The sequence below is a fragment of the Symphodus melops genome (assembly GCF_947650265.1).
Source record: "Symphodus melops genome assembly, chromosome: 18".
In the NCBI taxonomy this organism is placed as follows: domain Eukaryota; kingdom Metazoa; phylum Chordata; class Actinopteri; order Labriformes; family Labridae; genus Symphodus; species Symphodus melops.
In genome coordinates, this window is record NC_136708.1 from 9632715 (window position 1) to 9646202 (window position 13488).

A 13488-nucleotide genomic window follows, 5' to 3' on the forward strand; every position below is an offset into this window, starting at 1 on the left:
ATTTAGCAGCAGAGGAGGTTTGTGAACCTGTAGAAACCAGCTCTCTCAGAAAGCTCAGTTTTGGTGTGTGTCTCCTTAAATGTAAGGACACCCCCTGAGTTTTCCCAGAAGACATCACTCCTCTGTAGAGAGAGTAAAAATGGTAGACCTGCGAAAAAGTTTTGTTCGAGGATGGGAGTGGAGTCCATGGGTGGAGATACCAGGGCAGGGGATTTTCTTACAGGAATCCAACTTGTGATGTCACAAACTGAGAAAATTTGAAATGGAGCATTTTCTCTGTGTGGTAAGACTTGAGCACACCACAAAAAAAGTATTGGATGTATTTATTTCAAATTGTGTGGGTAGATATACACTCAGGTCAACCAAATAAATGTTCAAAAACTCTGTAAAAGTCAATTTTTCACAATATGTCCCCTTTAAGAAAACATGCAACCACCAATGCATCAGCATTTCATTTAACAAGCTGTAGGTTGAAGCTAAACTATAACATGTCTTGTTTAGATCTCCTTTAGTTTACTTGTTGTAGATGTCCCTTCTGACCATTCAGTGGGATCTTTTTTCCAAGAAAGAAAGGTCAAGGGAAGAGACACTGAGTGAGATCAATTTTGTTTGTCAAAAAATTGTCTCCTTTGGTTGGGCACTTAAATAATCATCTGACATGGTATCTTTTTTTTTTTTAAGTATCTTTATACGGTATAAATGAGAAGAACAGATCCAGTAAATTAGTAATACTGAATCATGTTGACTTAAGTTTGGCATCAGTAAAGGAAAGAATGCAGACTGAACCCACAGTGTAGTCTATCCTTTTTTTCACATTTCTAGTAAAACATTTTAATAGAGAACGCCACTGTTGAGACCAATAAAAAAGAGATTAAAATAATGTTCATTATGGCTGTTATCCTTCCTCCATCAAAGTCATCCTTTCTTTTCACGCACACTCACTTTAATCCTCTTCTGAGAACGCTAAAAATTACCCAGCAGTGTGGTGGCGGCAAGTTTTTATGCTGGTTTTTAGAGGCTTATGTCGGCTCTTACAAGCTGCTGTCAGGACGAGGTGTCGGCTGGATGCCTCCCTGATAAGGTCGTAATCAGAGGTGTAAAGTTATAGGAGGGATTTAAGAAATCGAGAGGCTGTCAGAGAGCAGCAGTCATGGGTTCTATGGGGTGTAAAAGAGGGGTGGAGCAACATCTTATGGATTTATGATTGTGAGGGCTCTTTTGAACCAGCCTGAAATCCAATTTATCCCAATCGCAATTCCAAATCAGAAGCAATGACCGATGCAGATGGTTTAACTTTTGAATACAACATCTTTGTATTTACTTTCCTTTGCTTTCCAGGATTGCAACTTCCTCACCGACCAACTTGTCTGACACAAATAGAAAGCTGAATAAGGAATTCAGCATCAAATCTCTGGATGCATAAAAATTAGTCTCCTCCATAAAGTTGAGTGATAGTCAGCTTCCAAGTCAAAACGCTTTGGCAAAACTAGTTTTACAGCTTCTAATATTAGCTGAGTCTTAAAACCCCAGTCATCAAATCAGGCGCAGTTGCACGCATGGCTGAGGGGACACAGCGGATTAACCCTGAACTCTTTCATTTTTTAACTTCGTCTCTCATTCTCTCTCTCTGCGTCTCGTAAAAGATTGCGTCCTGAGTGTGATGTGGCTGTGGAGTGCAGTCAGAATGAACTGATTAGGGACGAGGGCCGGCATGCCTTTGAGTCATGGCACCGAATGACATTCCTCCACACTTAAAATAGTTACAGTTGACTTTTTTTCAGGTTTTGTTTTTCTCATTGGAGGACTTTGGGGCATCCTCTGCTGGCTTTTTTTTTTGTCGCTCCAATCATAACCAGATTTTTTTTCTCTCTTCATCATCATCATCATCATCATCCTCCCCTTTTCTTTTATTTTCTTATGAGGAGTTTGTTTAATCTTGTGGAAAAAAAAAAAATTGGCTCAGCGTGGGAAAGGCAGCATTCTTTTGGGGAAGGGTTGTGTTGTTTTAGTGTTGTGCGTATTGTTTTGGTTTTTTTTCTTAGTGCAGAGAGAAAAAGTGCCAGTTTGTGCCAAAACCTCATGAAGTACAGATAAAAAGGGGCTGAGTGAGAGGGAGGCCACAACACCACGACAAAGATATGGGCTGTCTAAGCAAGAGCTTTACAAATGACGATCTCCAGGGGGAAAAAAAAAAGGGGGGGAGACAAAATAAGGGAGGAGAAGCAGAGAAATAACTGTGGATGTATTGGTGGCAGGAGGAGGAGGGGAAGGAAGGGTATTGGGGGGAAATAACGAAGAGCAGTGAGGAGGGAGGGGGAGCAGATGAGAGGGGGAAACATTCCCCCTTGCCCACATTAAAGACATAAAAAAGAAAACAAACAGAAAAACATGTCTGACATAAAGAGGCTGGTTTCCGCGGCGACAGCACAATGGCTGCTTGTGGCTCTCGGGGCCCTCGCCGTCCCGTCTGGGGCTCGGCACCAGCGAAAGTCACCGCAGTCACAGGGCCCATCAGCGTGTGTATGTGTGTGTGTGAAACATGGTGAATGTCATCATGGGCCTAGTACTGTGGGAACGGCCATGAAAGGGACCCCACTCGGAAGCCACAAAAGTTCCTTTCTGCTTCTTCTCTTCGGCTTTTAGCCTCTTTATTTATCTATGTGTAGGGGAGCCGGATGAGGAGGGAGGCTTGCGCTCCCTCCCTCTCTCTCTGTTTGTCTCTCACCCTCTGACAGGAAAAGTGACCCATCACTGCAGCCCTCCAGACACCTCGAATCACAGCAGTCAATATCTCAAACATATATACTGACTGTGTCTAACCGTGTTTCTCCTGGGGGGTTATTCACACCTCATATCAGCTCAATCAGATCATTAAAAAACACAAAGCAGCTCTTTATAAACAGCCTATAGGAACAAACATAGTGTTCTCAGGAATGCCTCATGTATCCAGGTTATCCCGAGTAAATAGCGGAGACGGTCAGACAGGCAGTGCCACAAGTCCCAGGCATTCCTTCTGTGTCTGAAGGGCAGATAATTCCCTCATGGGTCCAGCCTGGACAGTGCCAAGCTACTCAAGTGCCAGTTCCCATGCCAATCCAATTCTGACCCGAGCCACTGAGTCGACCACCACAGACTGATGACCAGAAAAGACTTGTACCAGTCAGAAATCAAGTGATTTTTTTTTTTTGTTTTTTTTTTTGGAGGATGTCAAAAGAACTTGCACACAGCCTGGCAACATGCAGGGCTCCTTTGACCACAGTCGGCCTTTTATATACTCTCTGCAGGGGTGATGGACAGTGAACAAACATTTGATTTTGACTTGGTTGATAACTTCTGAGTTATTTTTGGTAAGAAAAATTCACAAACACCATTGCCTTTGTTATTCACTGTGCTGCAATTACAAAAAGCAGTACAGTAAAAAAAAAAAAATAGAAAGTACAAATAAAAGAGATTCAGATTGGAATTAAAGTCAAGTAAGAATTGATCCAGAGCAACAATTTCAAATCTTCAAAACTAGAATTGCTTACTGTAGTTTGTTATCTGTTAATAAATGTGCATGCAGAAGGGTAAATATTGCATTAGTGTGAAGCGCTTTGAATGATTTTAAGACTCCAAGCAATAGTGCAATAACTGCGTCATGTGCCAATTTCTGTACTTCCTCTCAACATATCTTAATCCCTTCAGTTTCCTTGTTAACAGAGTGTAATTTATGTGTTAAATTAAAAAAAAGGAATGTCAATAAGATTAAAACAGGATTACTTTTAGTTCCTAATGTGCAGCATTTGTGAGGGATAGATCACTTCAGACGTATTCATGCATGTGCATGTATATCTGCATGTGTGTGCACGTAGATAATGCTCTACACTTGTACTGATAAAACCTTTTTTTTTATTAGATAGAGGTTTTCACATTATTGGCAGAGTAACATTGTATTTGTATGTATACATTTATTGATGGTCCCATATCCCAAGCTCGAAGGATATTCTTCTGATTTGGAGTCTTCTAAAGCTTTAAGTAGTAATATGGAAATGATGTTATAAACCATATCACAGTTAATACTACATTGCTGTAGCTTTGGGGCAGTAGTTCGGTCCGTATAATCTGGTTGGGAACTGTTTCAAGTCCTGATGTTGCCCATTATAAAGACGTTGGTCTAGTAGCTGGAGAGGTGCCAGGTCACTTCCAAATACTGCCGAGGTGCCCTTGAGTAAGGCACCAGAAACCCATTTGCTCTGGTGTGCTCCCTGCACAGCAGTGTGTAGCAGCTCCACTCCGACATCCCTCCACTCATGCATGTCCACAGGTCCTGTTGGAGCGTGTGTGTGAGAAGTATCACTGTCAATGACAAAGTGTAAGCCAGAATTTCCTTCAGGGATAAATAATGTTTGTTTAAAAAAAATCTGTCATATTCCTGTGTAATATGACACCGAGTCTGTGAAGGGACAAGAAACTAAAGGGGACAGTTGTGTAAATGTTCTCAGTCTGAAACCTTGAACTCTGAATCCTTTTATGTTTAACACAATTCTCTGTATACTGCGGTATCTTCATTCTTTTAAAAAAAAACAAGGTTTCATATATTTTCTGTTGCTAAAAAACAGAGTACAAATGTTCAAAGGCGACCGTGCATTGAAATATATCTGATCAGTTATTCAGTTTGACACGAATGCAGAGAGTCACAAACAAAATGTCCCACTGAGCTGGTTCCATCTCACAGACTTTCAAACAATAGCAATAGTCATGCATCAGATACAATAATTGCAGCTGAGTGTTTGTTCCTTATAAATTGTGGGTATACACTGTCCACATTCATGTGAAGGGATCGCGTGTGTGCTTGTATGAATCCCTTCGTGTCCCGTGTGTGCGTCTATCCCTGAGTGTTCACACGTTCGTATTGAAGCTGCGCATGTGTGCGTGTGTGCGCAAATTGTAAAAGCATGAGCTTGTTAATTTCAATAAGGGACGCTGCCTTGTTGTGGTTTGGAGGGATGGGAGGGAGAGGACTTGAAGTGGCCGACCAAGATCGCCAGAAATCTCCCAGAATTCCATCCCACCAACCAGTGCCAGCTTTCTCTCTTTCTTATGTTTCTTACTCTTCTGTGTCTCTCCATCATCCCCACCATGAAAGCATTTTCATAATTAATCTATTTATTTATTCAGTCTTTTTTCTTAATTACTTTCCACTTTGTGCATGTGACTTGCCTCATGCTGGAACAACTGGGATGTGTGTCAGAAACCATGACTGACAGCAGAGTGATTTCATCTTTAAAAAATTTTGATACAGAGAAGAAAATTGTTCTTTGAAGAGAAGGGTGGGTGGCTGATAAAAATAACAACAGAGCAGAAGTCTGTCTTCTTACATGTCTCTTTTCTTTTATGCTGTTTTCTGATGCTTAAATAAGATCCAGATCTGAATTAAGGAATGACGGGTAATGGAAGGATGTGTAGATGGGGGGTTTTGTTTTCTGTTTGTCCTGACTCATGCTCACCACACTTTAATCCCCCCTGGTGATGGTCACACTGATTACTGACACTTGGATGTTGCAAAGACACGCACATGCACATGTTTTAAGTTAGACTATTACTTTACACATGTGATATGATAACATGCAAGACGGCAGGGCTTGGTTACATCTAACATAAGTGAGATGAACATAAAAACAAAGCCTGTTGGAAAATGTCATCTGAAAAGATACAAAGAACAAGAAACATCTGGAATGAGAGAAATAAATCATAATTCACCTAATTAAATTTACAAAAAGCTATTTGCTGAACAATATGACCAAAGTATGGCAAAAAAGACACTTTTTAAAAAAAAAAACATCAGTCACTCATGCATTGTAGTATGTTTAAACTAATACGCCCTTCCAGTCTGCCAGGCAGGAAGAGACACACTCAGCTGGGCATTGTGTGGAAGGGGGCATGCCACTTGGCCTCTCTCCGTCTTTCACACAAACATATGCACACACTGCTCGCAGTCAGGCATTGCTCCTAACAACGGGCGCCTGAGCTTCGCGTTTCCATGGCAATCTGTACCAGTAATCTTCCCACGGTGGCAGCGGAACTGAGTGCTAAGTGTAGCAAGGAGCTGTGTGTTTGCCTGAGTGTGTGTGTGTGTGTGAGCCTACAAGAGGGCTATCTTGTCCAGTGAAGAGCCCAGATGTTCGGACACTCACTGGGCTGATTCCTCTCTTGACCCCTCAGTACCTGACCTCATCTCTTTACAAAATGACACACAGCAAGAGTAAGTTCAAAGGTTTGAAAGAGTTTATGTTCAAGTATGTGTCCAAGCTTCAACTTTGTTTTCTTATTCAAATTTTAGGTCATTTTTTTCCTTCTTCAAATAAACCTGCCAAAGCTCTGTCAAAAGTAACTTTTTAAAATTAAAGCTCATATCAAATAGTTTGTAAACCACGTTTCCTATAGAGCACGGATACACAGTTGAAATAGATAAACAACAAAGATTGAACTTTGAGGAAAGAAGTTAAAAACTAAAAGCTACTGTAACGTAACAACTTCTGTATTTTCGTCTGCACCGGGCCTGATACAGCGACCCTCCGGTTCCCAACCCAAGTCCCTACAGACTGAGCTACTGCCACCCCAAACAATAAACTCTTACTATCTGAAAGTCATGTAAACAGCTGAAAGAGCAAACATTGACTCAAAATAGTTAAAATGAGCTAATGGGCTAGTAATGGATAGTTGAAAAGCACTACCACTCTTGTCAGAAATCACATGTTAGCCTAATACAGATCTAAGACTGTTCGACATACATGGCTAAATTGTTTGCTTAAAAAGTGAATCCTCTGATGATTAAACTGCCTGTCCTCTGTAAGTAGCAGTCAAAACACAGCTTTTAGGCTCATCGGGGGTCGATCAAGTTCTCTTTTTTCACACCAGACTAGTTTGTTGTTAACTTACGTATGTTTTGCATCTAGAAATGATCGTGTCAAAATGATCACGAATTTGTTTCATGATTGCTGATCATTGTCAGCTGCATAAAGGGAGAGTTAAAGTATAAATGTTTTAGGTTTTCTCCCTCTGCTGTCTGTCTCTCACAACCATTTATTGAAGAAAAAAAAAAAATTGCTCAATAACTCCATTCTCCAAAGTCAGCTGTATAAAATTGTGAGAGTCAAGCTTTACGCGCTGTCACACACTCACTTTTCACACTCCATCATTCCCACACTCCTCACCTCTCTCCTTCGCTCCCTCCTGCTGCCATTGTTCTACAACGCGTTGTAATTAAAGGAGCAGAAAGACAATGAAAGAGGGATAGAAAGAAGGAAGGAAGGAGAGCGGGATGAGATTGGAGGCTAATTGACTGAGGATGACTGAGCAAAGAGGGAGGAAAGATGGGGCTTTGTGGGGGGGGGAGGGTGACAGGCTGGGGAAGGCCAGATTAAAGGAAGGGAGGAGGGACAGGGAGAAGAGGCGGGGGAGCCCAAACTGGCAACACTGCCCCAACTGCCAAAGTCCTATTTTGTCATTGGGTGGCTGTGACGGAGAGAGGCAGCCAAGAGAGAAATAACAGAGAGAGAGAGAGAGGGAGAGAGTGAGTGACTACCATTGGATGCCAGTGATAGAGACTAAAGCAGCTTGTGAATTCTCTTAGTTGCCATGGACCCTTGGGGGTCGATCAAGTGGCGCTGCTGACTCACAGAGGAAAAAGCTGAAGGCACATGAAGAAACAACAAGTGACAAGAAGTAACTAAGGACAACAAGGCTTTTTATAAGTAACAGCGCAGAGTAAGGGGCACACAGGGACAGAGCTTCATCCACACAGTCTTCAGTGTGTTCCACCAGGCCATCATCAAAGCATCAGTCCAGCCACTGAGGAAGGAACAGAGACATGAAGAGACCGCACGACTACAGCTCCCCTGACTCGGACACAGACGAGTATATTGACGTGGGGCAAGAAGACAGCTACTGGTGAGCATCCACCAACCACACCTGAGCCTAACCTATTTGTCTGTAAAGTTTTAAGTATTTTGACACTTAACTGCTGCCATACGTGACGCTGCAAGGACATTGAAAGATTGCAGGAAAAACGATGTTGAAGCTTTAATATTATGTTGTTTTTTTAAATGAGGAAAGATGTTTAATCTAAATGTTTTGACAGACCTTTCTCAAACCTGGACTTTATTAATGAAGTTTAAATTGAGGCCTCCATCAGCAAATCTCCAGTGATAACAGTCCGTCATTGCATGTCCATTATAATCCCTTTTTAAAAATGTATTTTGTATTATTTTTATTTTTGCTAAATTTATGGAGAGGTTGATAATTGTCATTTCAGACAAGAGGTAAAACCAATGACATTATGTGTAATGCATGAAGTCAGTGTACCATATTTTGTAAAATATATTAAATTTTTAAACAAAAAAAAAGTCTGTAAAAAAAACATTTTTATTTCTTTCAGGAACCTGTTCATTCATACAAAAAACATTTCTTTGGGAAATGTATAATTACAAATGATTTTATTCAGGGCCCCTTTCATGTTGCATGAAAGACAAAAAGAGACAGAAAGGAATAATTGCACTTCAGAGATGCTCAAATATTTAGTATTTAAAAAAAACATTTTAAACTATGTGAGAAAATACAGTAAAAAATAGTATGTTTTTATAAATGAAGTTAACATTAGTTATTTGGCTTTATGTGTATAAAATTGTTTTAAACAACACTTTAAAAGCTACGAATTTCATTTGTATTAGCCCATAGTTTGTAAAGGGTAAAACACAAAACTTAATAGGAATGGAGATACAATCTAAAAAAAAAAAAAGCAATAAAAAAAAAAAGAAGAATGAAAATCTGTTTAGCTACTGCCTATTAGTTACAAGCTGTTTCCGTTTTGTGAAAAATGTCAATAAACTCTTATCAATTTTATCAGTAACATTCCTGATCTGGATTAACTAGAAAAAGTTGAATGAAAGGAAATAATAATGACAATGTATTTCTGAAAGTGGATCCGAGTGAATCCCATTCAAAGCAGCACTGGTTACATCACAGGCACTGAACAAGCCAGTAACGCTGAAGACAGTTTGGATAAATCAAATTGCTGTGTGACACGCAAACAGCAGACAGTGCCGCCTTTTCAAGTCATCCTCATCAAACATAAACCTAAACAAAAACACACAGCTAAACTGGCAGCTTCATGTTCAAATCTAATAAAAAGTCAATAAGTCTCTGGTGGGGCAGTTTGAAGGGAACTCTGAGCTGTCAGGCTCTTTCAAGTTCGTAAGATGAGTGTTCACAAACAAACACAATCCATATTGAGTGACTGTACTCTGACGAGCTCAGATCCCAGGCTGCATGTTGGAGCCCCATGCGAGTGAAAGCATCGCCCCGAGGCTATATAATCATCTTTCTAAGAGTGCTTTCACTCAAATGGAAAGAAGAACAGCATGTCATTTTACTGAGACTAATGTCCAGAAATGCATTAAACCAAAAACAATCTCATCTTCCCTCCTCTCCGAAGCACTTCTTTGCCGTTCTCTGCCCAAAAAACAAATTAGATTGAAAGGAGCTGATGTGCCATCCTGCCTCTGTGTCATATTAGGGAGGGTAATAATAACAATATGCAGGAGAATCAAAGTTACCATGTTTCTCTCTGTGCCAATGTTTCATCTCTCTCTCTCTCTCTCTCTCTCTGCCCCTTTGTCTCCATGTTGCAGCCCAGTCACTGGGTCCATGTCTCCTGGCAGCGCCTCACAGATTCTTGCCCGAAAGAAGAGAAGAGGGGTGAGTGGATTATAGGCTTGGATCCTAATCTGTTTAGTCCTGTCGTTTTTGTTGGCCCTGACTGTCCCTGTGCTCCTCTCGTTGTGTAGATCATAGAGAAGAGGCGCAGAGACCGTATCAACCACAGCTTGTCAGAGCTCAGAAGACTGGTGCCCAGCGCTTTTGAGAAACAGGTAACAGCTTTTCAAAAGATTCGATTTGACTGAAGAGACTTTAATAATAAAATAAAACAACATTTATTAGTTATGTAGTAACTTTGAGCTCCAAAAGCAAACTTCTAAACTTTTTTTCCTTTAATGTTATTTTAAATGCCTAGCATCACTGCTTCTAGGGAAACTTCAAAACAAGTAATTACCTACTTCAAGACTGAAAGAGCCTTTGTTCACATTTCTCTACAGTGCCAAGTTAGACAATTTGGAGTTAGTAAGACAAGATTAAAGACATTTCTATGCTTACAGGATCGAAAAAGATAAATCAGTTCGGGCCACTAAAATTGCCAATAATGACAGTTTCCTCGCAGTTAATTGAAGTGACATGCATGCTCATGTTTCCTGCAGGGTTCGTCTAAGCTGGAGAAAGCAGAAATCCTGCAGATGACTGTGGACCACCTCAAACTTCTGCATGCCATGGGAGGGAAAGGTGAGACTTCTACATTTGTTTTGTTTTTGCAAAAGAAGTTTTGTTGTTCTATTTGTGTTGAATGATGACACTGATATCCTGTAAAGTATTTCTTTAAAAGATCTCAAACCCTCCATAACGTAGACAAAGACTTCTATTCAAAGGGAGAAAAACAACAGCAATCTTCATTTGGGAAAAGAGGCTTGTTTTTGCTGATAAAATATCTGCTTTAGCGATTATTTACACAAATGATTCATTCATTTAGAAATCTCACTGTAATACCTGACTGAATAAAAGGCTTTTTACCTTGTTCAGGGAGGTTGTTTTTCTTCTTATACATTTCTGTCTTCATACCGAAGACCTTAGCATTCAGGTTTTGTTAGTACTTCTGGCAGAAATATTTCTATTTATCATAATTATTTTATCTGCAATTTTTTATTTTTTTTTTACTTTGTTTTTTCAGACTGACTGCATGTCACTGTTGTTATTCAGAACGTGACTCAGCTCTTTTTCTCCCTCAGGTTATTTTGATGCAAGGGCCTTGGCAGTCGACTACAGGACACTGGGCTTCAGGGAGTGTGTTGGAGAAGTGGTGCGGTACCTCAGTTCCCTTGATGGCGACTCCCCAGACCCTGTCGGAGCCCGCCTGGTCTCCCACCTCTCCCACTGTGCAAGCGAGCTGGACCCTCTCCTCCTGCAGTCACCCCCAACCTCTGCCCTGCCCTTCCCTCCTTGGCCGTGGCCATCTTTCCATCAGATCTCCCCCTCCTCACCGGCCTCCACCTCACCTGCTTTCCCAGGTCGTAGGGATCTCGCTCTGCTGGGGAGCTACCCATCCCCAGCCTCTCTCCGCCTCGCTCCCCTGGCAGGCTGCCAGCAGAGCGCACCACCGCTACTTGCACATGCAGCTTTGGCCTCTGTCCACAGAGTGCCCTCCCTTGCAGCTTCGACGGCCCTGGCCCCCTCCAGACCCACCCAGCCCTCCCCTCACAGTGCCTCCAGAGCCTCGCCTCATCCTCTCCCCACTCCTTCTTCTTCCTCTTCTTCTACGTCCTCCTCTAATACATCATCATCTTCTGCCCCTCTCCAAGTGTCCTTCAGACCATTTGCACCACTGGGGTCTCCTACAGCCCAGCGCAGGGGCTTGAGTGGATCAGCCAAGTCAGCCCAGGGATGGGGGACTGAAATCGGAGCCTTCTGAGAAAATCGACTCTCTTTTGACGTGTGTTTTTGTTGTTGTTTGTCACAAATGAACTTTGTACAGCGGACATGAAGCTCCCATGTGCATCATGTTGTGAATAGGATACCTGTGGAGATAAAAGTTTGAAACTTTGATGATTGTCTCTGCTTTTAAGGGACTCTAAAAGCCATATCAGACTGTGGGAGGAATCTCAGATAGTCACAAACAATCATGTTTATGGAATTGTGGAATGTAAGATAAAAAAAGGAAACAAAAAGTCATTCATGATCTTTTGTTCAATAAACAACATCAACAGAGCCATATATACACATATCTCAACCCATAGATGTTGAGTTTTTACTGATCTTTAACTGTGATATTTGTCTTTTGATTTTAGAACATTTATACATTTGATGTGATTTATAAATGTTGACGAATGTTTGACAAATATCTCTATAAAGACAAAGAAGTGCCTTGACCATTTTCCAAAATGTGTGCGTCTTACTGTTGAAGCAAATGGAGAAATGCACTTCTACTAAACACTATGTTCCATCAATTCAGACGGCAAAGGAATGTTTGAAGGCTACATTTATTATCCGTTTTAGTCATGTCTGCAAACACTGCTCACATGTTCCCCAGCCATAACCCCCGCGGTATGAAAGCTGTCTCCAGTGATGGCTGATGGGAGCTGTGGTCGTGTGGCTGCAGAGGATAAACATGGTGGGAGCTGGTGATGTTTTTGGGATGCCGCGGCGAGGCAAACAGACCCATCACTTTGCCCTCTAATTGGCAGTCCCCTGTAATTACTTTACCCTCATATCAGTCTATGTATCTTCCTCTGCTCTGTTGTCTCTATGCCATTTCTCTTTTCAATCTTGTGGTACACCAGCGGATATCTTCTCTCCCTGTTTGTCTGCGCCGTCTGTCTCCTCAACAATGGACAGCCAGTTAAAGACGAGGGCGAAAGGGAGGGATGGAGAGACTGAGCGAGGGGAAAACAAAGAGAAAAAGATCTGAAGGGCTGTGGTTGGGTGACTGATTTGGCGTAGACGTTCAATAACAGGCTGGGAAGGAGGCAGGAGACAGGGTTAAGGGGAGACGAGAGGGATTGTCAAGGTTTAAAAGGACAGGAGAAAGAGTGTGAATCTCAGAGAGTGGGCCAGAAAATAGAAGAAAAAAAACAAAAAACCCTGAACAATGATGAATGACAGTTGCAACAAGTTTTTTTTTTTTCCACCTTAAGAAGGTCAGCATAATTGTTGCTGTGTTTCACCAAAACAGCTCCGCGGGGATGAGAGGGCAGAGAAGAGCTTGTGTGTGTTTACAGCCGAGGAACACTTTGATCTACTTCAGGATGCAATGTCTGTGGTCTGTGGTCCAAAAATGTGTGTGTGTTCCACAAAGTGCATATTGTTTATTTGAGTGAGTGTGCTTGTGTGTTGCTTAGGCTAGCCTCATGTGCCTGCTGCCCCTGTGCGTTTGTGTGTGTGAGTGTTTTGTTTATGTCCTGTGTGAGTGTGTGCGTATAATATGAGTCTTCTGCGCTGGCGTCAGGACTGAACCGCGGTGGCGGCGTGGCTCTCGTGCGAGGTCCGGACGGCGGTCGGACGGACGGTATGGTGGTGGAATGTTTGTGGAGGGTGCGTGCATACACACACGCAAACACACACACACACACAGAGGCACTCAGACAACACACAGACGCACACTGGCTGGCACTATTCTAGCTTCTGAGCAGAGGAGCCAGAGTCACCACCACAGCTTCCAGGAAGGACAACCACAGTCACACTGCACTGCATTTCCCACGGGGAGGGGAGGCCGGAGGGAGGAGAGAGGAAGGAGGGAAAGGAGCGACGGAGAAAGAAGGAGGGAAGTGTGCGTTTGTTTGTGTGTGTTTATGTTGGTTAGGGGTGTGTGGACTAGGCAGACATAGCGGTTCAAGCTGAATGGGGAAG

At 42.1% G+C, this 13488-nt stretch overlaps 1 protein-coding gene across 1 annotated transcript; it reads left to right on the forward strand.

Moving 5' to 3' along the window:
- Positions 1–7483: 7483 nt before the first annotated feature.
- On the forward strand, positions 7484–12000 carry heyl (hes related family bHLH transcription factor with YRPW motif like). The gene is made up of 5 exons (XM_079368180.1): positions 7484–7929; positions 9669–9735; positions 9825–9908; positions 10293–10374; positions 10875–12000. The coding sequence occupies exons 1-5, from the start codon at positions 7850–7852 to the stop codon at positions 11552–11554; spliced, it is 993 nt and encodes a 330-aa protein (XP_079224306.1). The 5' UTR covers positions 7484–7849; the 3' UTR covers positions 11555–12000.
- The last annotated feature ends 1488 nt before the right edge of the window (positions 12001–13488 follow it).

Coding starts and splice junctions, on each gene's coding strand:
- heyl (XM_079368180.1), top strand. CDS start 7,850: ATGAAGAGACCGCACGACTACAGCTCCCCTGACTCGGACACAGACGAG. Junction 7,930..9,668: donor GGGCAAGAAGACAGCTACTG/GTGAGCATCCAC, acceptor TCCATGTTGCAG/CCCAGTCACTGGGTCCATGT. Junction 9,909..10,292: donor CCAGCGCTTTTGAGAAACAG/GTAACAGCTTTT, acceptor TGTTTCCTGCAG/GGTTCGTCTAAGCTGGAGAA.